Genomic DNA, 23,987 nt, shown 5'->3' on the forward strand with positions numbered 1-23,987 from the left:
CATAGGGCATTGGACAGGGTGCCTTGCTAGCTCCCTGGGTGGATTGCTGCTGCTTCTCTGACTCTCAGTGTCCTCTGGGGCCAATGCGACTTTCCTAGCATTTTTCCCTCTCCACCACCCTAAGGAGCTCTAGCCCAGAAGGGAGAGAAGAGGAGTCAAGACCAGAGAGCACCCCCTGCCTCTGTTGGGGCTTACATGGGGTGGGAAGGGGAAAGGTGGGATGCCAGTGGTAGGTGGAGTTTGATCTGTCAGTTTTAAACTAGATGAGATTTTTTTCCCTTTGGTACTAGGTATTGAACTCAGTGTTGCTTAACCACTGAGCTACATCCACAGCCCTTTTAATTTTCTTTTATTTTGAGACAGGGTCTTGCTAGGTTGCTTAAGACCTCAGCTAAATTGCTGAAGCTGGCCTTGCATTTGAGATCTTCCTGCCTCAGCCTCTGGAAATTGCTGGGATTATAGGCATGCCACTACACCCAGCTGGACAGGACTTTTAATAACTGTAAATGTCCAAAAAGTTAAGTATTAACCTAAACAAGATTCAACAGAGGGGCTGGGGATGTGACTCAAGCGGTAGCGTGCTTGCCTGGCATGCGTGCGGCCCAGGTTCGATCCTCACCACCACAGACAAAGATGTTGTGTCCTCCAAATACTAAAAAATAAACATTAAAAAAAATTCTCTCTATCTCTCCCTTTCTCTCATTCTCTCTCACTCTTTCTTTAGGAAAAAAAAAAGATTCAACAGAGGGGCTGGGGATGTGGCTCAAGCAGTGGCGCACTCGCCTGGCATGCGTGTGGCCCGGGTTCGATCCTCAGCACCACATACAAACAAAGATGTTGTGTCCGCCAAAAACTGAAAAATAAATATCAAAATTCTCTCTCTGTAAAAAAAAAAAGATTCAACAGAACACTATTGAACACAAAGAATCTAGCAAAAAGAATGAAGCTGGAGACATCACTCTACTTGATTTAAAAATATTGCTACAAAGCTATAGTAATCAAAACAGCATGCATAAAAACAGAAATATAAACCACTGAAATAGGAGATAGAGCCCAAAAATAAACGCATGCCGCAGTCTGGCTGGGCACAGAATAACCGAGCTGCCAGGAGGCACTTGTAGGTTCAAACAGGAACTCCTTTGTTGTCCGAACTCACCGGCACTCCACCGCACTCCCTGGGAACTCTCCCAGCTCTCCACGGGGCTCCGTGAGAACTCAACGGGAACTCCATGAGAACTCAAAAGTAGGGGGCACATGAGGCAGCAGGAGCCGCCCTATTGCCAGACAGCAGGGGTCTATATACAACTGAATACACAGCCTGTTTCAATCCAGCATCATCCAGTCACAGCAATTATACCAGCTTAACTTAATTATAATCATCTTAATGGCTCGATGGTGTCACCTCTCAACCACTCCTTCTGGTAAAATGCCAGGCGCCATCCCGACTCCGCTGTGGCTCTCAACAAACGCACACATTTGTGATCAGTTGGTTTTTGACAAAGATACCAAGAGCACACAATTGGGAGAGGACAGTTTCTTCAATAAATTGTGTTGGGAAAACTGAATATCCATATGCAGGAAAAAAAATCCAACCTTTAGGGCTGGAGCTGTGAGTTAGTGGTAGAGCACTTGGCTAGTATGTGTGAGGCACTAGAGTCAATCCTCAGCACCACAAATAAATAAATAAAACAACGGTATTGTGTCCTTCTACAAGTAAAAATATTTTTAAAAATCCAATCTATCTCACCCTTTACACAAAAACCAGTGCAAAATGGATTAAAAACATAAACATAAGGCCTGAAACTATAAAACTATTAGAAGAAAACAGGAAGAAAGCTCTATGATATCAGCCTGGGCAGTGACTTCTTGAATAAGACCCCAAAAACACTCTCAAGGAAAACAAAAATAGGCAATGGGATGGCATCAAACTTAAAAGCTTCAGCACAGCAAAGGAAACAACAGAGTGAAGAGACAACACACAGATTAGAAGAAAATGTTTGTGAATCGCAAATTAGATTAGGGGCTAATACCCCAAATATAAAAGGAACTCACACTACTCGGCAACAAGAAAACAACTGTTTTTCAATAGAAGAAACACAAATGGCTACATAAACGAAATGGCTACATCACTCACTAATCATCAGCAAGGTGCAAATTAAGACCAAAGTGAGATATCACCTCATATCTGTTTAATGACTATTATAAAAACATGAAAGGGGGCTGGGGTTATGGCTTAGCGGTAGAGCACTCACCTCGCACATGCAAGGCCCTGGGTTTGATCCTCAGCACCACATAAAAATAAATAAATTAATTAAATAAAGTTAAAAAAAAAGAAAGGTCACAGGGCACAGTGGCACATGCCTATAATCCTAGTGGCTTCCAAAGCTGAGGCAGGAGGATCACAAGTTCAAAGCTAGCCTCAGCAATTTAGCAAGGACCTAAAGCAACTCAGCCAGACACTGTCTCTAAATAAAATATAAAAAGGGCTGGGGATGTGGCTCTGTGGTTAAGTGCTCCTGGGTTCAATCCCTGGTACAAAAACAAACAAACAAACAAACAAAAAAAACATAAAACAAAGTTGAAACGTAAGAAGTGTTGGTGAGGGGGCTGGGGATGTGGCTCAGGCGTTAGCGCGCTTGCCTGGCATGCGTGTGGCCCGGGTTCGATCCTCAGCACCACATACAAACAAAGATGTTGTACCCGCCGAAAACTAAAAAATAAATATTAAAAAATTCTCTCTCACTCCTTCTCTCTCTCTCTCTCACTCTCTCTTTAAAAAAAAAAAAAAAGAAGTGTTGGTGAAGATGTGGAGAAATTCTTGCACACTACTGGTGAGAATGTAAATTAGTGCAACCATTTTAGAAAACCATATGAAGATTCTACAAAAAAACTAAAAATAGAATTAGCATTTAGGACTGGGGATGTATCTCAGAGGTAGAGCATGCTTACACAAGGCCTGGGTTCAATTCCTAGCACCAGAACAAAAAAGAATTGCCATATGATCAAGCAGTCTCATTTCTATCCATATATCCAAAGGAATTTAAGTCAATAAGCCAAAGAAATGACTACTCTTTTTTTTTGTTGTTGTTGCACAATTTATGGAATCATGTTGCACAAGATACGGAATCAACCTAAGTATCCACAGGCAGATAATGGATATAGAAAAAATGCAGTACATACATACAACATAATACTTTTCAGCCTATGAAAAGAAAGAACTTCTGTCATTTTCAATAATATTGATAAACCTAGAGGACATTATGCGAAGTGACAAGCCATGATCTCACTTATATAGGGGAAAATAAAGAAGTGGAACTTGTTTAGGTAGAGAGAGGAATGCTGGTTACCAGATGCTGGGTGGAGGGTAGGCAGGGAAGGAGGAGATGTTGGTCAAGGTGGAAAAACAGCTTTTGGGGAGATGGCTTTGAGATGGATGTAGTACCAGACATGACATTGTATGTATTAAATAACATGGAGTTGTTCACTTTAAAATGCTTATTTTGGGGCTGGGGATGTGGCTCAAGCGGTAGCGCGCTCGCCTGGCATGTGTGCGGCCCGGGTTCGATTCTCAGCACCACATACCAACAAAGGATGTTGTGTCCGCCGAAAACTAGAAAATGAATATTAAAAATTCTCTCTCTCTCTCTCTCTCTCTCCTCTCTCACTCTCTCTTTAAAAAAAATAAATAAATAAAATAAAATGCTTATTTTGCCAAGTGCCATGGCACACACCTGCAGACACTGGAAGACTGAGACAGGAGGATCATAACAAGTTCGATGCAGCTTCAGCAACTTAGCAAGACCCTGTCCCCAAAATAAAAAGGACTGGGGATGTAGCTCAGTGGTAAAATGCCCTTGGGTTCAATCCCCAGTGTAAGCGCGTGCGCGCGCGCGCGCGCACACACACACACACACACACACACACACACACAAAGGAAAGAAAGAAAAAGATGTTTTGTTTTGTGAATTACTTTCTTTTTCCTTTTTTTAAAACAGTGTCACGCTGTGTTGCCCAGGCTTGTCTTGAACTCCTGAGTTCAAGTGATCCTCTCTCCTCAGCCTTCAGAGTAGCTGGGACTATAGTTGTGTGCCTCTGTTGCCTGCTATTATGTGAATTTTACTTCAATAAATGTTTTTTAATTAAGCACATGCAAAATATCTACAATATCTGCAGGGGTGGGGATGCACCAATGCTCACATGGACCTCCCTCCGGTGGCCCTTGTTATCTCACCCACTGCACTGCTGTGATTTTCATCCTCTTGGATTTTTTTCAGTAGTCTCACCCTCTGTGTTTGCCTCCTGGAACAATATGTGCTTTGGCTTTATGTTGTTTCCTTTTCTTACTTTTAGCAGTGCTGAGGATGGGACCAGGGCTTTGTGCGAGCTGGACAAGAGCTCTCCCATGAGCCACATGCCAGCCCCCATGTTGCTTCTGAAGTTCGTGTATGGCACGGGTCTTGCTGTGTGGATTCCATGAGTCTCCTGTTTTCCACCAAGGACTTCCTGAGGTTCATGTGCCTTGTGTAAAGCTCTGATAAAGACATTTTTTTTGGCTGCTTCCCTTGTTTGAGGATACCATCTTCTCTATTGACACAGAAAATGGACATTTGAGTGCTGTCTTACTTGTCTCCATAAGGAACTGCAAGGTTAAGAATGTTGTTATACATGTTTCCTCTGAACATGTTCAGATTTTTCTTTAGAAAAAATATTTTGGGTCAACTGTGGGGTTTTAGAGAATGCATGCCTTCAATTTTACTTGCTAATTTCAGATTATTTCCAAAGAAGTCAGTTTTATTCTTTTTTACCAAAGCACCAGTGGTTGACTTTGTTGATCTTTTCTATAGTGTTTGTGCTAGGTTTCATTATTTTCTGCCCTTACCTTTATCATTGGTTTCTGCTAGTCCTAACAGTCCAGTTTTCATTGCATTACTTTCTTGATAGCACTAGGCATTGTCAGATTTTTTTCATTTTTGTCCATCTGGTGATGTTACATGGTAACTCATGGTGGTCTTGTTTTGTGTTATAGTCAGAGTGTCCTCTTATGTTGAAACCGAAACCCTAATGGGATGGTAATGGGAGGTGGGGCCCTGGAAAGTAATCAATTCACAAGGGTGGAGCCCTCAGGAATGGGATTAGTGCCCTTGTAAAAGGGACTGGAGACCTCCTTTGACTCCTTCCTTCCTCGACCTGAGGACACAGCAAGAAAGACATCCAGGAACTACAGGGGTTATCACCAAACACCAAATCTTCAGATGCCTGGATCTTGGACTTCCCAGGTTTCACAGTTGTGAAAAATGCATTCCTGTTGTTCACAGACCACTCAGTCTACAGTCGTCTATCACAGCAGGCTGGATGACCAAGACACCTTGGGTTTGCAATAACAGATGGGTTTAAGTATTTATTTTCGGCGGGTACAACATCTTTGTTTGTATGTGGTGCTGAGGATTGAACCCGGGCCACACGCATGCCAGGCAAGCGCGCTAACGCCTGAGCCACATCCCCAGCCCCCTCACCAACACTTCTTACGTTTCAACTTTGTTTTATGTTTTTTTTTTTTGTTTGTTTGTTTTTGTACCAGGGATTGAACCCAGGAGCACTTAACCACAGAGCCACATCCCCAGCCCTTTTTATTTAGACATGGTTTCACTAAGTTGCTGAGGCTGGCCTTGAGCTTGAGATCCTCCTGCCTCAGGCTCCCAAGTTCTTATCTTTTTCCCCATATTTCTATTAGGTTGTTGATTAAATGGAGACAACCTTTATACAGTATGGACTTGAAGCTTTGTGATTTATAACTCCTCCCAGTCTGAGGCTTCTAATGATGTTTTTGAAAAACAAATTGCTGAAGGGGCACGGGAGCATTTTAAAAACTATATATCCCTTTGCACCTTATTTTGTACTATGTGCATCTATTATCAAAAAATAATGAAATTTAAATTAAAACAAGAGATTCATCTCTATCACTTTATCCTGGTTAATTTTTCTTTACAGTTCTTTCATACTGAAGTTACATCATTCATGAATTCTCTCATATATGTCCTGTGAGTGAGAGAAGCACCTTCTCTGTCCACAGTTACATCCCCAGTACTTCAAATACTGCTTGGCATGAAGTAGTTCCTAAATGAACATTGTGCAAGGAAAGAAGGAACTAGAAATAGAGGAGAAGGGCAGCCATGAGAAGCCTCCCTATGTTGTTGGGATTGCAGGAATGCACCACTACCCTTGGATTATTTATTTATTTTTTCTTTTCACAGTGCTGGGAATTGAACTCAGGGCCTCCAACACAATGGACAAGCACTTTACCACTGAGCTACACCCACAGCCCTAATGCCTGGCTTATTGAATGCATTTTTTACTTATGATGGGTTTGTTGGAAGGAACTTAGCCCCACTGTAAGACAAGGAGCATCTGTAAGGTCTGTGTACATCTGCAGCTTGGTACTTTTAGTTACATCTTTTCAGTTTAAGATGCTCCAGACAGAAACTATTCTAACATAAAGGCAGGACATAAGGAATATGAAAAGGGAATGGAAGAAGGCAATCGAAGGGTACTTCCAGCTTTTACTCTTCCTTCCACATCATAGATGCACATGATTCAGTACTACATAAGGTCTTTGGGCAGAACAATGCTTTCTTCCTCCTTCCTTTTCTGCATGGCATACACAGCATACCTTGCCTCCCATTCCCAGCTTTCTGTGGGACCATGATGTCACTGATGTAAGTGCAATTAAAAGTCCAATGTTCTTCAGTTCTAACCACCAGAAGCACCAGAAGCATCTTGAGTTAAGTACTGTCATATTCATTTCCTAACTTGGCCATTTACTGACTCACTAATGTATGGCTTTGGTGAGAAAAGCTCCTGGGTGGAAACTTCATACCCTAGTTACTTCTCTAGTTAATGTGGAATGCTCTGAATTGTCCATATGCTTTCTTTCAGTTCCTACCTGCAGCTGATACTCTTTTGGGGGTGTTTTCCTAACTCATCAGAGTCAGGAGCAGAATGGGTGCCATGCTATGTCCAAACATGCCTGGCTCCTGCCTCTCTCACTTTTGACATTTATCCAAACCCACCCTGTTCTTTCTCACCTCTGTGTCCCTGTGCAGCCAGATTTCTTCTTGCATTGCCCTTGCCATCCACCCTCACCTAGCTGTCTACTCATGTAGACTCAGCATAAATATGCTTTCCTCTGGGAGTTTCCCTTGGTGTAGGTGGGCTACGTGCCCTTTCACGGTCTCCCACAACAGATGTGCTCAACCCCACTTACCATAACCTACATTTCAGTTGTACTGCTGCATGGAGCACACACTTAACTTAAAGGAATTCCACTATTTCTGCTTGGTCAAACAGGGAGAAAGAAAGTAACAGTTTAAATAGAGCTATGTGGATCCATTCAACACTCCTCTGTGAGCAAGCAGCGGGATATCTGACTGCATCTTCCTCCTTAGTTTTTATTTTTGTATCGGGAGCATCTGGCCTCTCTGGGAATGCTTCTGATGTTTAAAGATACATGCTTCACAGAGCAGGAAATGTTCCAGGCATAGCAAAATGTTGGGATGCTGAGGAACAAAAGAAAAAGAAGGAAGACAAGAAGAAAAGGCAAACAAGACATATCTACCTATTATCAAAGCTGTAGGAACTGGGGTTCAGATCCCAATTCTGTTGCTAACCAACCAGGTGTTTTGGCCAAATCACTAACTTGTGTAGACTTCAGATCACCTGGTGTGTCCGCCCATCTTTTATGGTCACCCTGAGGCTTCAATGAGTTATAAATGTAATGTGCCCACAAATACCAGTTCAGTAACAGTTCATATTACCCCAGCCCACCCAGCCCTCCCTCCAGGAACCCTGAACCATTGGATTCCATCGAGCGAGGACAGGAAGAGTGTCAGGGTAAGGAAAATTTTCAGGCGATATAGTATCTCCAAGGTTCTAGCTGAAGTTGTCCTCTGAACCTGGACCCTGGTTGGCACCCAGGGCTGCCTCAAGCTCTCCAGTAGCTGCACACTGGCTATAAGAACCTGGTTATAAACCATCTACGGAAATTTAGGAACCGGCCCTTTCCCAATCCCCTGTGTGCCACCCTTCTCATTACACTCTTCCCTCTGGATGACATTTAGCTGCGTCGGGGTCTGTGTCCCTCCTGACGGACAGTTCTTTCAGGAAAGATGCGCCCGCAACCCTTGAATGCTCAGCCCAGCCCTTGGTGTCCCAGGGCTGGAGGCAGGAAAGTTCGTTGGTTGAAAGCTTAATGCCTGGATCACAGTTAATGATGCAGGAGCCCACCTCCTTCCCGAAGCCCCGACCCTACAATTGCTGCTGTGGCTCCATCCGGTGCAGTGGGGCCTTGGGGATGCGACCGCAACTTTTGCACCCAGTAGGCGCTCTGTAATCCATTCAACCCGGATCTGTAATCTGTAAATGCCACCCCAAGTAGCTGGGCTCAGGCTGCCGCCCAGCGCCTTTTCCCGGCTCTGTCTGGGATGCCGAACGCTCCGGGATTGTGGGAACCAGCGGTCCCAGCCTTCGGCCCCACCCCCTCCAGTCCAACAGCGCCGAGTCGCCCCTAGCAACAGCAACAGGGCGGCGGTCTCGGGCCCCGCTGATTGGCGAACTCTGGAGGCGCCGATGTCGTCACTTCCGGTACCCGGATGCAGCGGAGGAAGCCGAGAGGCGGCCATCTTGGGCCCGTGAGGCTCGGCTGTGCCAGGGAGCGGCGGCGGCTGCGGCGGCTGCGGCGGCTGCCGGCAGGGTGGGGGCGAAGTGGAAAGCGAACGGGATAAGGGAAAGTAGCCAGGCGCAGGCGCCTCCCCCACGGCCCCCTCCATGGTCGGCGCTCGCAGCTCGCGGCGGCCTGTCTTGCGCTCCACCTTCTTCACATCCTCCTGCTGCTCCTCCTGTCTCGGGGCTGCCCGCGGCGCTGTGTGGAGGCCCCGGCGCTGAGCTCCGCGGCGCGACGGGCGGGAGCGGCGGAAGAGGCGAGCGGGCCGGGGCCCGCGGGACGCCCTGAGGCGCGGGGACGCCGGCCAGCCGCCCGCCGCGCCCCGCACCGCAGGGCTCCTGGCCGCGGCCGCCGGGGCCGGGGGAGAATGAGCCCCGGGGCCCGCGGGGGCACGGCCCTGGCCAGGCCCCGGATCTAGACCGAGGCCGCGGGGCGGGCGACTCGCGGCCGCTGCTCGCCGGCCGCCCAGGGCTGGGCGGTTTTGTTTTCGCCCTCGCGTGGTGCAGAGTCGAAGCGCAGTAAGATGTCCACTAGGACCCCCTTGCCAACCGTGAATGAACGAGACACTGAAAACGTGAGTGGCCCGCGCTGCCGGTGCGGGCGGGTCGCGGGTGTCCTGCGCTCTGGAGTGGCGTCGCCGCCCGCGGCTTGTCCCGGTGTGTGTGGGATCACCGCCGCGGGCCGTGCACGTTTGAACCCAGGTTAAAAGCATGTGTCCTCCGTGCAGGTTAATGGGAATCCATCTGGTTGATGGATTGTGGACTGGCCTTTCTGCTCCTTTAAAATGGTTCGGAAATAAGTTTAATGACAGTCGCTGAAACCAGATGCCCAAGGTGGGATCTTTGTGGCTCCCTTAGTTGCTCCACGACTCTGCTCGGAGAGTTGTCCCCGCAGAGAGGAGTCCTCACCAGTCCGGCGGCTGAGAAGTTGGCTAAGCGTTTTGAAAGGCGGATGTGTAATGAAGCTCTGCCTGCGCTTGCTGCCCAGCTGAAGCACGGCCCTCCCCGGGCTTCCCGTTTTCCTCCATCCTAGAAAGTTTGGCTTAGAAGAGCTCTCAGGTCCCTTCCAGCGCTCACATCCCGTGCGTCTATAAAAGGTCTCTTAGATTTTATTCATGTGGACCTTTAAAAACTGCCAGGAACAGCATTGTTAAGGAGTGACAGCTTGTAGTAGAAATTACATTGAAATGTTTGGCTCTGACCCAGTGTTTTCTGAACTCTTTCTCCAGCATTAGGTTCAGAAGTGTTGGTTATCTTAAGTAAAAATATCTAGCAAATAACTCTTAAAGAAATTGCACTGGCCTTTCATCATAAGTGTTACGAGGTGGTTGCTGACAGGAGAATGCCATCTCTTAGGAAAAGCTTCCTTGCTCATGGTGATTTCATGTTTTCAGTAGTGTTCTGAGATGTTGTGACAGAGTGGCATCAAATGCCTTCATTTTAATCTTCAAAATACCTCTTGGTTGGTTGATAGCTATTGGGTAACTTAATCTGTTTATGTAAACTGTAGTCTAAAGCATCCCCTCAGTACAATAATGTATAGTATTATTTAATGCTCTTTAATCCGGCAGTGGTCTAGGTTCCTACTCCACGTGGATTAGAAAAATTACATAAAAAGTAATAGACTAGATCAGTCTGTGACCTTGTTCTTTTTTCTTTTTTTTCTGATGGGGGGTCCTGCTGTGTAGTACAGGCTGGTGGTACACTCCTGGGCTCAAGAGAACTGACACACGCCTGGCTTTATGTGGCTTTTATATGTGGCCTTTTTGAAGAAACCCATTTCTGACCTGAGCATTTTCCTGTTCTTTGACTACCCTGATGAATGGAACAAACAAAAAGATGTTTTGGTTGGCTTTGGGTTTTGATCTTCACTTAGTCAAAAACCTTACATTGAATCAGAGCAGGAGCTCCATACTTGCTCAACTGAAGCCAGTGTCAATAAAAGCAGGTTTCTGATAAAGATTTTCAGTTAGGTCTTCTTTCAGTATGCATTTCAGTGAGGGACAGTAGGAGAAGATATGTGCTATTTTCAGTTAGGAATACATGGCTAGCTGGTATTTGTGATTATTATTGACAGACTTGGTTCATTCTTCCTCTATTCTTTGGTTATTTTGTTCAATTATTTTGTAATTTTTGCATAAGTTGTTAGAATTACTCTCTCTGTTCTTTAAAAACAACCTAGGGTGTGTGTGTATCTTTCATTTTTTTAATATTTATTTTTTAGTATTGTGTCCAACTACAACCTTTATTTATTTATTGTTATGTGGTTCTGAGGATCGAACCCAGGGCACTAGGCGAGCACTCTGCTGCTGAGCCACAACCCCAGCCCCAGTGTGTGTCTTTCTTTAATATCATGTAATGTATTTACAATTGGAGTATTGATACTGTTAAAATCAAGAGGTTCATAGTACATCATTACAATCATTACATTCATTCACCTTGCTTCTTTCTTTCTTTCTTTCTTTCTTTCTTTCTTTCTTTCTTTCTTTCTTTCTGGTACTGGAGATTGAATTCAGGGTGCTTAACCACTGAGACATCCTCAGCAGCCTCCCACCCCCCTTTTAAAAAATATTTATTTTTTAGTTCTAATTGGACACAATACCTTTATTTATTTATTTATTTATTTATTTATTTATTTATTAAAGAGAGAGTGAGAGAGAGAGGGGGACAGAGAGAGAGAGAGACAATTTTAATTTTTATTTATTTTTTCTTAGTTCTCGGCGGACACAACATCTTTGTTGGTATGTGGTGCTGAGGATCGAACCTGGGCCGCATGAGCGCCAGGCGAGCACGCTACCGATTGAGCCACATCCCCAGCCCCACCTTTATTTATTTTTATGTGGTGCTGAGGAACCCAGGGCTCCCCACATGTTAGGCGAGCGCTCTACCGATGAGCCACAATCCCAACCCTCTTCTCCCTTTTTTAAAAAAATATTTAGAGACCAGGTCTTGTTCAGTTGCTTGGAGCCTTGCTAAGTTGCCAAAGCTGGCTTTGAATTTAAGATCCTATAGCCTCAGCCTCCTGAACAGCTGGGATTATAGGCGTGTGCCATTTCTATATTTTTGGTACTGGGAATTCAACCCAGGGGTGCTCTACCATTGAGCTACATCCCCTGCTCTTTTTATATTAAGACAGGATCTTGCTAGGTTGGTGGGGGGGGCCTCACTGAGTTACTGAGGCTGGTCTTGAAGTTGTGAACCTCCTGCTTCAGCCTCATAAGTCTCTGGGATTACAGGCATGTGCTTCCATGTCTAGTGCCATGTTCCATTTTTAACTCTTGTGTTGGCATGTTCTGGAAGTAGCTGTAGTGCATGTGTCAGTGTTACACCTCAGGTTCACATTCGTCATAGCCCATGGACAACTAGTGTTATACTTCCTGCCAGTTGAGTGGTGAGTGTACAAGAATGAATGGGAGCTCTCAGTCTGTTGAGAAGTTCTTCTGTTAAAGTTAGGTTTATCGAGATATGACGTCCACACTTTTAAGTGCACAGTATGATGAATTGGGCAAATGTATAGTCATGTAACCACCACTACAAACAAGATATAGAACCTTTCCATCACCCCAAAAGGTCCCTTGTGAGCCTTTACAGTCACTTCCCTCTCTTTTTCAGCCCCTGGCAACCACTTATCTGTTTTCTGTCTTTCTAATTTTACCTTTTCTGGAATGTTTATAAATGGAGTTATGTAGTGTATAATCTTTTGAGTCTGAGTTCTTTCATTTATCATAATATTTTTTTTTGTTTTTGCTATGCCAGAAATTGAACCCAGGAGTGCTCTACTACTGCACATCCCCAGCCATTTTTTGTTTTTGTTTTTGTTTTATTTCACCCAGTTTCCCAGTCTGACCTTGAACTTGCTATCCTCCTATCCAGCCTTTCTTGAATTGCTGAGATTGCAGGTGTGAGCCATCTAACCCAGCTGGTTCATTCCTTTTTATTGCTAAGTAGCATACCACAATGTTTTATCCATTCACCAGTTGATGGACATTGTAGCTATTATGATTATTAGAGCTTTTATTTTATAGAAATACATTCCCTTTTGCTTATCCTGGGAATCTCATTAAAATTTTAAATGATTATATACACTTATGATAATAATATTGCTTATTAGATCAAGAATAATAAAGAGGGCTGAGGGTGTGTTCAGTGGTATAGTGCTTGCCACACGAGTCCCTAGGTTCATTCCCCAGTACAGTTAAAAAAAAAAAAAAAAGAATTTAATAGGTAATTTGTAACAAGAATATTATTTTCATCCTTGTATACAATTGTTTTTATTTGACTTTTAAATGTCAATATCCACTTTTAGTAGGTGGGTATATAAAAATTCACTGTCATCACATTTTATAGCCCAAAGAACTAGTCAAATAATCTAGTAAGGATGCTGAAACTAAGAGAGGTCACAGGAGCTGCTTGAGACTATAGGCTGTTTAAAAGGAAATCCTCGGGGCTGGGGATGTGGCTCAAGCGGTAGCGCACTCGCCTGGCATGCGTGCAGCCCGGGTTCGATCCTCAGCACCACATAAAAACAAAGATGTTGTGTCCTCGGAGAACTAAAAAATAAATATTAAAAAATTCTCTCTCTCTCTCTCTTAAAAAAAAAAAAAAAAAAAGGAAATCCTCCACTAGACTCCAGATCTCTGACTCAGTCTGTTGATTTTTTGCTGTACTAGGCTATTTCTCAAGACCTCATATGCAGATTATTAAAAAAGGGGATGTAGATGTACCAATTCCCAGAATATAAATAAAGTAAACCTTTTTTTTAAGTCTGGAAAAAAATTTTTTAAAAAAGTTAAAAAAATTTTTGTAGTTGTAGATGGACAGACAGCACGACTTGCTTTTTTTTTTTTTTTTTTTTTTTGGTTATGTGGAACAGAGGATCGAACCCAGTGCCTTACACATACCAGGCAAACACTCTCCCACTACCCACAACCATAGCCCTACTTTGAAAAAATTTAAACAAGTAGAGACAATGGGGATATTTAATAATGATCCTCAACTGGGGTGAGTTTTGCCCTTCAGTGGACACATTTGGACATGTCTAGAGACATTTTTGGTTGACATAGCTAAAGGGGAGGTTGCTGCTCATCAAGAATTCTGCTGAACATTTTAGAATACATGGAAAGCACCTTACCCCTCTAAGAATTATCTGGCCCAAAATGTCACTAGTGCCAAAGTTAAGAAACCCTTGTATTGGTGTGTAGTGAGCTCCATATATTCAGCAGTTCAGTGTCCAGTCTTATTTACTTCCTCTTCCAAGAAGTAAATTTAGTACATTATATCATTTCATTTCTCAAGCTTTTAGAATAGAACCTCTTTTAAAAATATAATTAGTACCTTTATCATATATATAAAGTCAGTGTTAAAGTTTCCTCAGTTTTCTGAGTTTTAAATTGTTCAAATTAGAATCCACCTTGAACTCATTTATTACAATTGGAAATAGGATGCTTTTAAAACGCAACAAGAAAGTTTGTGTTTTAGTTCATGTCCTACATTTGGCTTGTATAGAGAGCCATGGTGTATCTGTTTCTGTACTGGCAAAATTAGAAACATTTTTCACTTACATTTCAAAGCATATAACACTTTGTATGCCTCGGTTATTTGCTAAAGGACCAGAGGCCCCACAGCTTTTCCAGTTATTTCTTTAACAGCTCTGGATATGTGTGCATTATGTACTTATTATTAGTCAATGCAAAGAGTCTTCAAAATTTCTTCTGTGAAATAGACAAACTGATGAAGTTATTCTATAGCCATTTGTTACTTGGGTGTGGCTGAATTAACCTGTTGAGCAAATAGAGTACCCACTATGTGTATGACATGGGGCTAGGTACTTCATAGGATATCCTATTTATCTGGGAACCAGGTCATTCCTGTTAGTTCCTGCAGAACAAACCACCTAGAGCTCTGTGAAACTAGTTTGTAAACTCAAACGTGAGCAAACATTTGAATAACCTAGAGGGTTGTTAAAGTGCTGATGTCTGGGCCTCACTCCCAGACCTTGGACTCTACAGTTGGCACTCTAGACTGCATTTCTAACAAATTCCCAGGTGATGTTGATGCTGCAGGTCCAGGATCTATGATTAAGAATCATTACTGGGGGCTGGGGATGTGGCTCAAGTGGTAGCGCGCTCACCTGGCATGCGTGCGGCCCGGGTTCAATCCTCAGCACCACATACAAACAAAGATGTTGTGTCCGCCGATAACTAAAAAATAAATATTAAAAAATTCTCTCTCTCTCTCTCTCTCTCTCTCTCTCTCTCTCACAAAAAAAAAAAAAAAAAAAGAATCATTACTGGGCTGGGGATATAGATCAGTGGTAGAGAGGGTGCCTCATGTGCATGAGGTCCTGGGTTTGATCCAAGGTTCCCCCAAAGGGGGGAAAAATCACTGCCTTATTATTCAGTGAAGCTTGCTAATTAGATCGTGTGTGTGCACCCATGCTGTACTGGGGATTACACAGGGTACTCTACCACATTCCCAGCTCTTTTTATTTTATTTTCTGTTTTGAGACAGGATCTCAGTAAGTTGCTTAGGGCCTTGCTGAGTTGCTGAAGCTGCCTTCAAACTTGTTATCCTCTTGCCTGTACCTCCCCAGTTTGCTGGGATTACAGGTAGCACTGTTGCACCCAACTGTACTATAACTCTCATTTAAAACAGTAATTATAGTTTCATTTAATATGCATTTTAATTTCTGAGCACACTATTTATTGAATCAAGCTGTTTGAGCCTTTAAAAAGAAAGTTTACCTTAGAAGAATTCATATTTTATATTGCATCAGAGAATTTAGGGAAGATTTTATGGATTTTTCATTTGAGGGTTATTTTCATCTTTATGTAAATCAGGTGAATATTGAAATTTATAGTAAGTAACTATTGGTCTTCTGGATTATTTATGTACCTCATGATGTACATTGTAGTTATTTACACTGGACTTACATAGCACCTGATTTACATTGTAACTACTTAAAGAGATACGCAAAGTGTCCTATAAACTAGTAGTGCCTGTTAGCTTTATTTCAAAGGATTGTTCAAAATTTTAACATTCTAAGATAGTCGAATTTAACCCTGGGTTTTATCCGCAGGCAGGATAAGAGCCAAGGGATGCAGCCCTTTCCTATCACCATGGGGAAGACTACATAGACATAGCTTTTTTTTTTTTTTTTTTTAATTATTTTATTGTTGGTTGTTCAAAACATTACATAGTTCTTATTATACCATAACATAGCTTTTTTTTTTATTGATTATTTAAAGCATTACATAGCTCAGACATAGCTTTTCTCTCATCCATTGTACAATTTCAAATTAAACTCGAAGGAGAAAATAAATTTCTTAACTAAAAATCTTTAATGTCTTGTTTTTTTTCAAGAAGTTAAAGAATATGCATGGACTTGATCTACTGGCCCATATACACCCTCCTGTGTGAAGTAATGGGGACAGTGGATGTTGGCAAGGGATGATATTTCTCATGAAAAAAGAAAGGACTTCTCTTTTGGAATTGTAGTTTAGGTATTGAATGCCCCCCAAAGATCCACTTATTAAAGCTTGGTCCCCAGGGTGGCACTATTGGGAGATCCTTACTTAGGTCTCAGGGCATACCCTCTAAGGTGATTGTGGAACCCTGCTCCCCTTTCTCATTCTCTCTTGCTTTCTGGCTTATGAAGTGATTAGTTTGCTCTGATATTGCCATCCCACACCCCCACCAGAGGCCCAAAGCAATGGGATTATCCAGTCTTGGACTGGAAACTCCAGGACTGTGAGCTAAATAAACCTATCTCTCTCTCTCTCTCTCTCTCTCTCTCTCTCTCTCTCTCTCTCTCTCTCTCATTATGTTGGTTTTGTGCATTTTTTAAACTTTATTTTATTCATTTACTTTCTTATGTGATGCTGAGGATCTGAACCCAGTGCCTCACACATGCTAGGTAAGTGCTCTACCACAGAGCCACAACCCCAGCCCAAACCTTTTCTAAGTTAGTTATTTCAGGTATTTCATTAAGCAACAGCTAACTAATAGAATCCAATTCTTTCTTCAACCTAGTGTTCTTTAGCATTGCCCTCTAGCCACTAAACTGCTCAGCCTTATATAACTGCTCAGTCTTATTTAATCTTACGTAGATTAGTTAAGGCATTGTTTCTGTGGGTTATGTGGGATCTTAGTGTTCAAAGTTGAAGCTCAAAGCAGGAGATGTTTTTTCTGTATTTCTTGTTAATAACGAAGCTGTTGTTTTGAGTGGAGTCTAAATATTGTGGGGTTTGTGTTATGGACATTTGACATGAAAATCTTGAAGAACTTGATGTGAAGTTTTGTACCTGAACCCAGGAGTTTTGATCCCAGCATTGTATATAACCATCCTTTATGCAGTCAGTGTTTTTATGACTGCATTGACTGTAGCAGATTCTAGAATGAGAATCCTGAAAATGAGTGGATCTAGAACCACTCTTCATTTGCTTTCTGCTCTTAGACTTACCTAGAAGGATAATTTTAAGCTGGGCAAGCATCTTTTGTTATAGAAGACATTTGAGGCTATTTTTTATAACATTCTTTTCACATTCTGTCATCAACTCTTTCCTTGTTTGCCCTTACCTATCCTAAGCCTGCCTGCCAGTGGTACCCACAGGCATTTATTTATTAGCTTTACTAGTTGTAGATTTAGGAGTTCATTTTCTCTTCTGTTAAATCATCAAAAGACATTGAAGATATTCAATGAAAAAAAAACGTGCACATATCATGGTAATGTATTCCAATATCTTTTTTCATTTTTATTAACTTCAGGTTCTTAACATTTATTTTTTGCTGCTCACATAGTTTTATTTATTGCTGTGGAACAAACTACCTCACAACTTGGTAGTGTAAAACAACAACCATTTTATTCTGCTCACAGATTGTGTGGAAGGAATTCAGACTGAGATGGCTTACCTCTCTTATACTATGTTTGAGGCCTCAGTTGCAAGGATCTTGAAAGGCTAGGGGGATTGAACACATTCTAGACTTTTCTTTGCTCACTAATCTGGCACCTTGGCAGGTATGGTTAGAAAACTGGCTCAGCCGGAACTCTTGCCAGAGCTAGCTGCACAGGAAGCCTTGGTTTGGCCATACTTCTCTTATGCTGTTGGCTGCTGCTTTTGGGCTCAGTGTCCAGCAAACAAGGCAGAAGCTGCTTGCCTTTTCTTCTTCTTTTTCTTTTTCTTTTCTCTCTCTCTCTCTTTTTTTTTAAGTGCTGGGGTGCACTTTTTTTAAACCAGGGGTGCTTCACCATTGAGCTCCATCCCCCAGCCCTGTTTATTTTTTTATTTTGATACGGTCTCACAGAGTTGCTCCGGGCCTCCCTAAGTTGCAGAGGCTGGTGTAGTACTTGTGATTCTCCTGTCTTAGCCTCCTGAGTTGCTGGAATTACAGGCGTATGGCGGTGCCCAGCTATACTGCTGCCTGTTAAAATAGCTTTAAGTCACAGTGTTACTTTTGCCATTCTGTTTTGGTTGAAGCACTCCTACTCACATTTAAGGGGAAGGGGCATGGACTTTGTTTGTGGGAGGTGTGTCACAGAATTTGGTGTCAGGTTTTTAAACCACCACAATAATGACTGTTTGCGTTTATATCTGACCTAGTATTTTATTATGTGGCCTTAGGCAAATTATTAACTTCCTTGTGCCCTAGTTACTCAGTCTATGAAACATTTGGAAATAGTAGCCCTGGAATGAAGCTTTCCATGATTTGGTCTCCTTTACCTTTTTGTCCACATCTCTGTCTTTCATGTTTACTGCATGGGAAGTCCCAGGAATCTCCTTGCTGTTCTTTGAACACACCAGGGTCACTCCAGCTTCTGGGTCTGCTGATTGCCTGGAATATCTTTCTTCAGATGTCCAGATGTTCTTAGCTCCTCCACTGCCATCTTGCTAAGGCTTACTCTGAGTACTCATTGCCTTCCCAGCTTCCCAACTCTGATCTTTTCTCCATTGCATTATTACCTTCTAACATATCATGTGATTTATATATTTCTTATGTTTATTATGTTCGGTCATTTTCCCCTGGCATACCAAAAGCTCCATAAAAGCATGACTGTTTTGTTTACTGATATTATTCAAAATACCTACTTTACTGTGTGTGATCAGTAAATATTGGTTGAATTGAGTGATTGAAACAAATAGAAAACATTCAGAGCAGTGCTGGACACATATTAATATGTAAATGTTGGTTGCCCCTAGTGTCAAGGTCTCCACAGTTCAGGAGATGGCCTTTTTCTCTTTTCTTAAAACCTTGGTCTGCTTTCTTGGGCTGGAGCTGAGAGGGGTGAGAGCCTGGGACTGTGGTTGAGGAAAAATCTGAAAACACTTGTGAGGTGGAGTGGACAAGAGGTGGAGCAAAAAGAAGGAGCAACAACACAGAAGGGAGAAATTGGGATTTGGAGTTACAGTCCTGTTTTTTTTTTTTTAATTTGTTTTAATTAGTTATACATGACAGTAGAATGCACTTTGATATACATAGATAGGATATAATTTATAATATTTTTTGATTGTACATGTTGTAGAATCACATCGGTCATGCAGTCATATATATATATAATGTCTGTTTCATTCCACTATCCGTTGTATTCCAGTTTTCCCTCCTCTCCCCTTCCTTCACTCCCCTCTACCTAATCTATGTTAATCTACGTTAACTCTATTTTTACCCACCCCACCCCCACCCTTGCCCCTTATTGTGAATTAGCATCTGCATATCAGAGAAAACATTTGGCTTTTGTTTTGGGAGGGGGATTGGCTTATTTTGCTTAGCATGATATTCTCCAACTCTATCCATTTACTGCAAATGCCATAATTTCATTTTTCTTTAAAGCTGAGTAATATTCCATTGAAAAAAAAATATATCACATTTTCTTTATCTATTCATCTGTTGAAGGACACCTAGGTTGGTTCCATAGTTTAGCTATTGTGAATTGAGCTGCAGTAAACATTGACATGGCTGTATCACTGTAGCATGATGATTTTAAGTCCTTTGGGTATAGATAGAGAAGTGGCAGACCTGGTTTTGAAACAGGTCTTCAGATTTATGCTGTGCCTCATATTATTTATTTATTCATTTTTGCAGTTCTAGGGATTCAATCCAGGATCCTGTGCATGCTACACAAGTGCTCTACCACTGAGCCATATCCCAAGCCCTGCCTCATCTTTTGTATTTATTAAAAAAAAAAAAAAAGAAAAAAGTCTCATCTATCCCTTAGCATCATTGTGATTAAATAAAATAAGCCAGGCGTGGTGACCCAGGCCTGTAGTCCCTCCTATTCAGTAGACTAAGGTGGGAGGATCCCTTGAGCCTGGTAGTTTGAGACCAGCTTGGGCAACGTAGTCAGATTCCCAACTCAAAAAAAGAGGGAAAAAGGGAGCTGGGGATGTGGCTCAGTGGTGGAGCGCTTGCTTAGCACGGGTGAGGCGTACTGAATTCAAACCTCAGTCCATATAAAAATAAAAAATAAAATAAAGGTTTATGTTCATCTACAACTAAAAAATAACTATTAAAAGATGACAGTAGCTTAAAAAAAAAGAGGAAAAAAAAATAACAGTGCTTTGACCCTGTTATGGTAGGGGATTCTGTAACTATTCCTTCCTTCATAGGATAGCTTTTATAGTGTGCTAACAGAATAATCCAAAATCTGAAGTTGTGTGCTGTGCTGCTATGAATTAACTAAGCAAGAAGTGGTGGAAAAAGGAGGAGCGAGGCAAAAGGGATGCCAAGGGAAAAAACATAATGATAAGGGCTGGGGATGTGGCTCAAGCGGTAGCGCGCTCGCCTGGCATGCGTGCGGCCCGGGTTCGATCCTCAGCACCACATACCAACAAAGATGTTGTGTCCGCCGAGAACTAAAAAATAAAAAAATATTAAAAATTCTCTCTCCTCTCTCATTCTCTCTTAAAAAAAAACATAATGATAAGAAATTGCCATCAATCATGATATCAAGGCCCCCCTGCCTTCTTAGTGGCACATGAAATGAGAATTGAGAAAGATGAAATGGCTTTGCTGTGTGGGTTAGGGAGAGCCTTGTTGTTGGAAAGTAGTCTGAAGAGGCCACAGTAGAGGCAGGGGCTGAGTTATGGAAGATACGCCTGGTGGTGGTAGAAATGGAGAAGTGATATTTGAGAGATTTAGGGGATAAAACCACAAATGTGATTTAGAAGTGAGGGGAGAGGGTAAGGGAGGAATGAGAGATGAACCCTTAAGTTTCTCATTTGCACAAGATAGATCATGATTTCATTAACAGAAAAAACAACAACAACAGACTATAGGAGGTTCAGGCTTGGAGGTGAGGATAATCAGTTTTATTTCCCTACAGCAGGTTATCTGAACCTTGGCCTTTGGGACAGACAGTTCTTTGTTGTGGACCATTGTCCTATGCATCGGAGGATTTTAATGGTATCCCTGGCCTCTATTTACCAGATGCCAGTAACATCCCCTCAGTTGTTTTACATTTTTATTTTTTAGTCCCGCAGCAGCGGGACTTTACCACTGAGCTTCATCCTCAGTCCTTTTTATTTTTTGAGACAGGGTCTCACTAAGTTACTGAGAATTTTACTCTAAGTTTGTGAGGCTGGCCCTGAACTTAGGATCCTCCTGCCTTAGTCTCCAGAGTTGCTAGGATTACAGGTACGGGCTGCTATACCCGGCTGTATCCCCTCAGTCATGACCACCAAAAATGTCTTCATTCATTGTCAAATGTCCCCTGTGGGAGCAAAGTCATCCTGTCCCTGATTGAGACCCACTACCCTAAAGCCTAGGTCAATTTGTTGAAAGTTGATTTGCCAAAAAAGTCAGTTCATTCAAAACCAGTATACTGATGACCAATTCAAACGATTGATTAATCAAATTTTATTGATTTACCAACTACTTAGAAAGTTTCCAACAGTTGGTATTAAATGAGACTTTTAACAGATTTTAAAGATTTATGCTGTTCTAGTTGATTTATTTTCTTTTTTAATATATTTATTTTTTAGTTTTAGGTGGACACAATATCTTTATTTTGTTTTTATGTGGTGCTGAGAATTGAACCCAGTGCCTCACGCATGCTAGGTGAACGCGCTAACACCTGAGCCACATCCTCAGCCCCTCTAGTTGATTTGTTTTCATTAAGAGGAATGTTAAATTTGTTGAAAGTTAAGGGTCATGAGAAAATTAAGGAGCTTATGAATATATTCATTATTCAGAAAAATATTTTCATTACTAGTAACCAGTATTTTGTCATTTTCTTTTTTCTTTTTAAAGTATTTTTCAGTTGTTGATGGACCTTTATTTTATTTTATGTGGTGCTGAAGTCTGAACCTAGTGCCTCACACATGCTAGGCAAGCACTATTCCACTGAGCTATAACCCATCTGTTGGCATTTCCTTTGGACAGTCTTTTTTAGTTTATATTGATGCTTTTCTAATCCTCCCTTTTTTCCTTCTCCTTGTCTCAATATCTTTGGGACTATTACTTGCCCCCCACCCGCTTTTTTAAAAAAAGGACACAATGCCTTTATTTTTTAATTTATTTTTATGTGGTACTGAGGATCAAACCCACGTGCCAGCCAAGTGCTCTACCACTGAGCTACAACTCTAGCCCTTGCCCTTTCATTTTCTAACTTTACCTATCTTTTAGTGGTTTTTGTTTTTAATCAGTTTACTGTTTACTTTTTCATGAATTCATATGTATGGGTGATGTGTATAAAACATGCATTGTGTTCATAATATTATCCATTATAATATTCTTTTCTGGATATAGATGCATCCTTTTATCAGTTTGTCCAACCTCAGCTTAATGGATGAGGACCTCAAATGTGCTTAATTGCAAGAAAGACTGTCCAGGGTGATTGTGAGAATTTATAAAATGCAGACAGACAGACATAGTTGGAAGAAAAATTCCTTCGGTTGTTTGACATATATGTCTCTAATTTTAAACAACTAAATATACTGCTACTACTACTTGCTCCTCTCCACCACCACCTGCCAGTTTTAGGCATATTATGTTGACTTCCCACTAAAGAAGATGATAGTTTGCCAGTTAGCTCTTTGTCCCCTTCCTTCCTGTCCTTCCATCCATCTGTCTTTAGCCTCCACCTCTAATTGTGTCACTGTTGTAGTTAGATCATTGTCCAGTCTGCACATTATTGGGGCTGTATGGAGCTGTTCAAAGCTGAGGTGTGTAGTATGCCATGATGACCTCTTTTCACTTTCTCTCCTTCCCAGAGTTAATGATTTGCTTAGGTTTTTGTGACTTGTTCCTTTCTGCACCTCCTCCTCTGTATTAGAGGTGTCAGGAATTCTTAGTTGTGCTCACTAGGCCTGCTGCACAGTGGTCATCCCGGAATCTCCCCTCACCCTTTTTTTCCGGGACTCCCTTTTCCTTTCCTGTTAGACCCTGTTTCCTTGACCTCCTATCCTCCTCTTTTTTGGTTCATTGTCAAGTCTCAATGGAGCAGTTCCTCCAGAGATTGATTTTTTTTTTTTTTTTTTTTAAAGAGAGAGTGAGGGGGGGGGGGAGAGAGAGAGAGAATTTTTAATATTTATTTTTTAGTTCTCGGCGGACACAACATCTTTGTTTGTATGTGGTGCTGAGGATCGAACCTGGGCCGCACGCATGCCAGGCGAGCGTGCTACCGCTTGAGCCACATCCCCAGCCCTTGAGATTGATTTTTTTAATACTGGGGATTGAATCCAGAGGTGCTTTACCAGTAAATCACATTCCAAGTCCTTTTTATTTGTATATTTTTTTTTTTAATTAATTTATTTATTTATTTATTTTAGTTCTCGGCGGGACACAACATCTTTGTTGGTATGTGGTGCTGAGGATCGAACCCGGGCCGCCCGCATGCCAGGCGAGCGCGCTACCGCCTGAGCCACATCCCCAGCCCTATTTGTATATTTTTTAAAGAGAGAGTTTTTTAATATTTGTTTTTTAGTTAAAAACATCTTTATTTTATTTTAATGTGGTGCTGAGGATCAAACCCAGCGCCCCGCGCATGCCAGGCGAGCACCTTACCACTTGAGCCATATCCCCAGCCCTTTATTTGTATTTTGAGACAGAGTCTTGTTAAATTGCTTAGGGCCTTACTAAATTGCTGATGCTGGTCTGGAACTCCTGCCTCAGCCTCTCGAGATGCTGGGATTACAGGCATGTACCACTACACCCAGCTCCTCCAGAGATTTCTTGAGAAAGTTGCTGGGAAATACATTTTTAAAATCCTTGCATTTCTGAAAACATCTTTATTCTGTTTTCACTTTTGATTGATACTGTGGTTACCTATAGAATTCTAG

The 23,987-nt window shown here is 42.0% G+C and overlaps 1 protein-coding gene across 14 annotated transcripts in view; it reads left to right on the top strand.

Moving 5' to 3' along the window:
• The first annotated feature begins 8,648 nt into the window (after positions 1 to 8,648).
• The window catches only part of MARK3 (microtubule affinity regulating kinase 3), a 109,782-nt gene continuing 94,443 nt past the window's right edge, over positions 8,649 to 23,987 (top strand). For 10 of the 14 annotated variants that reach the window (XM_081289646.1, XM_081289653.1, XM_081289656.1 and 7 more), the window contains exon 1: positions 8,649 to 9,290. In XM_081289646.1, the coding sequence (XP_081145772.1) occupies positions 9,240 to 9,290 (51 nt within the window). In that variant the 5' untranslated portion in view covers positions 8,649 to 9,239. Of the gene's footprint in view, positions 9,291 to 9,443; positions 9,813 to 23,987 lie in introns of all 14 variants that reach the window. The other 4 variants (XM_081289648.1, XM_081289650.1, XM_081289647.1 and 1 more) reach the window with 1 other exon arrangement.

This window comes from Spermophilus citellus (assembly GCF_964194105.1).
Source record: "Spermophilus citellus genome assembly, chromosome: 4".
NCBI classification, from domain to species: domain Eukaryota; kingdom Metazoa; phylum Chordata; class Mammalia; order Rodentia; family Sciuridae; genus Spermophilus; species Spermophilus citellus.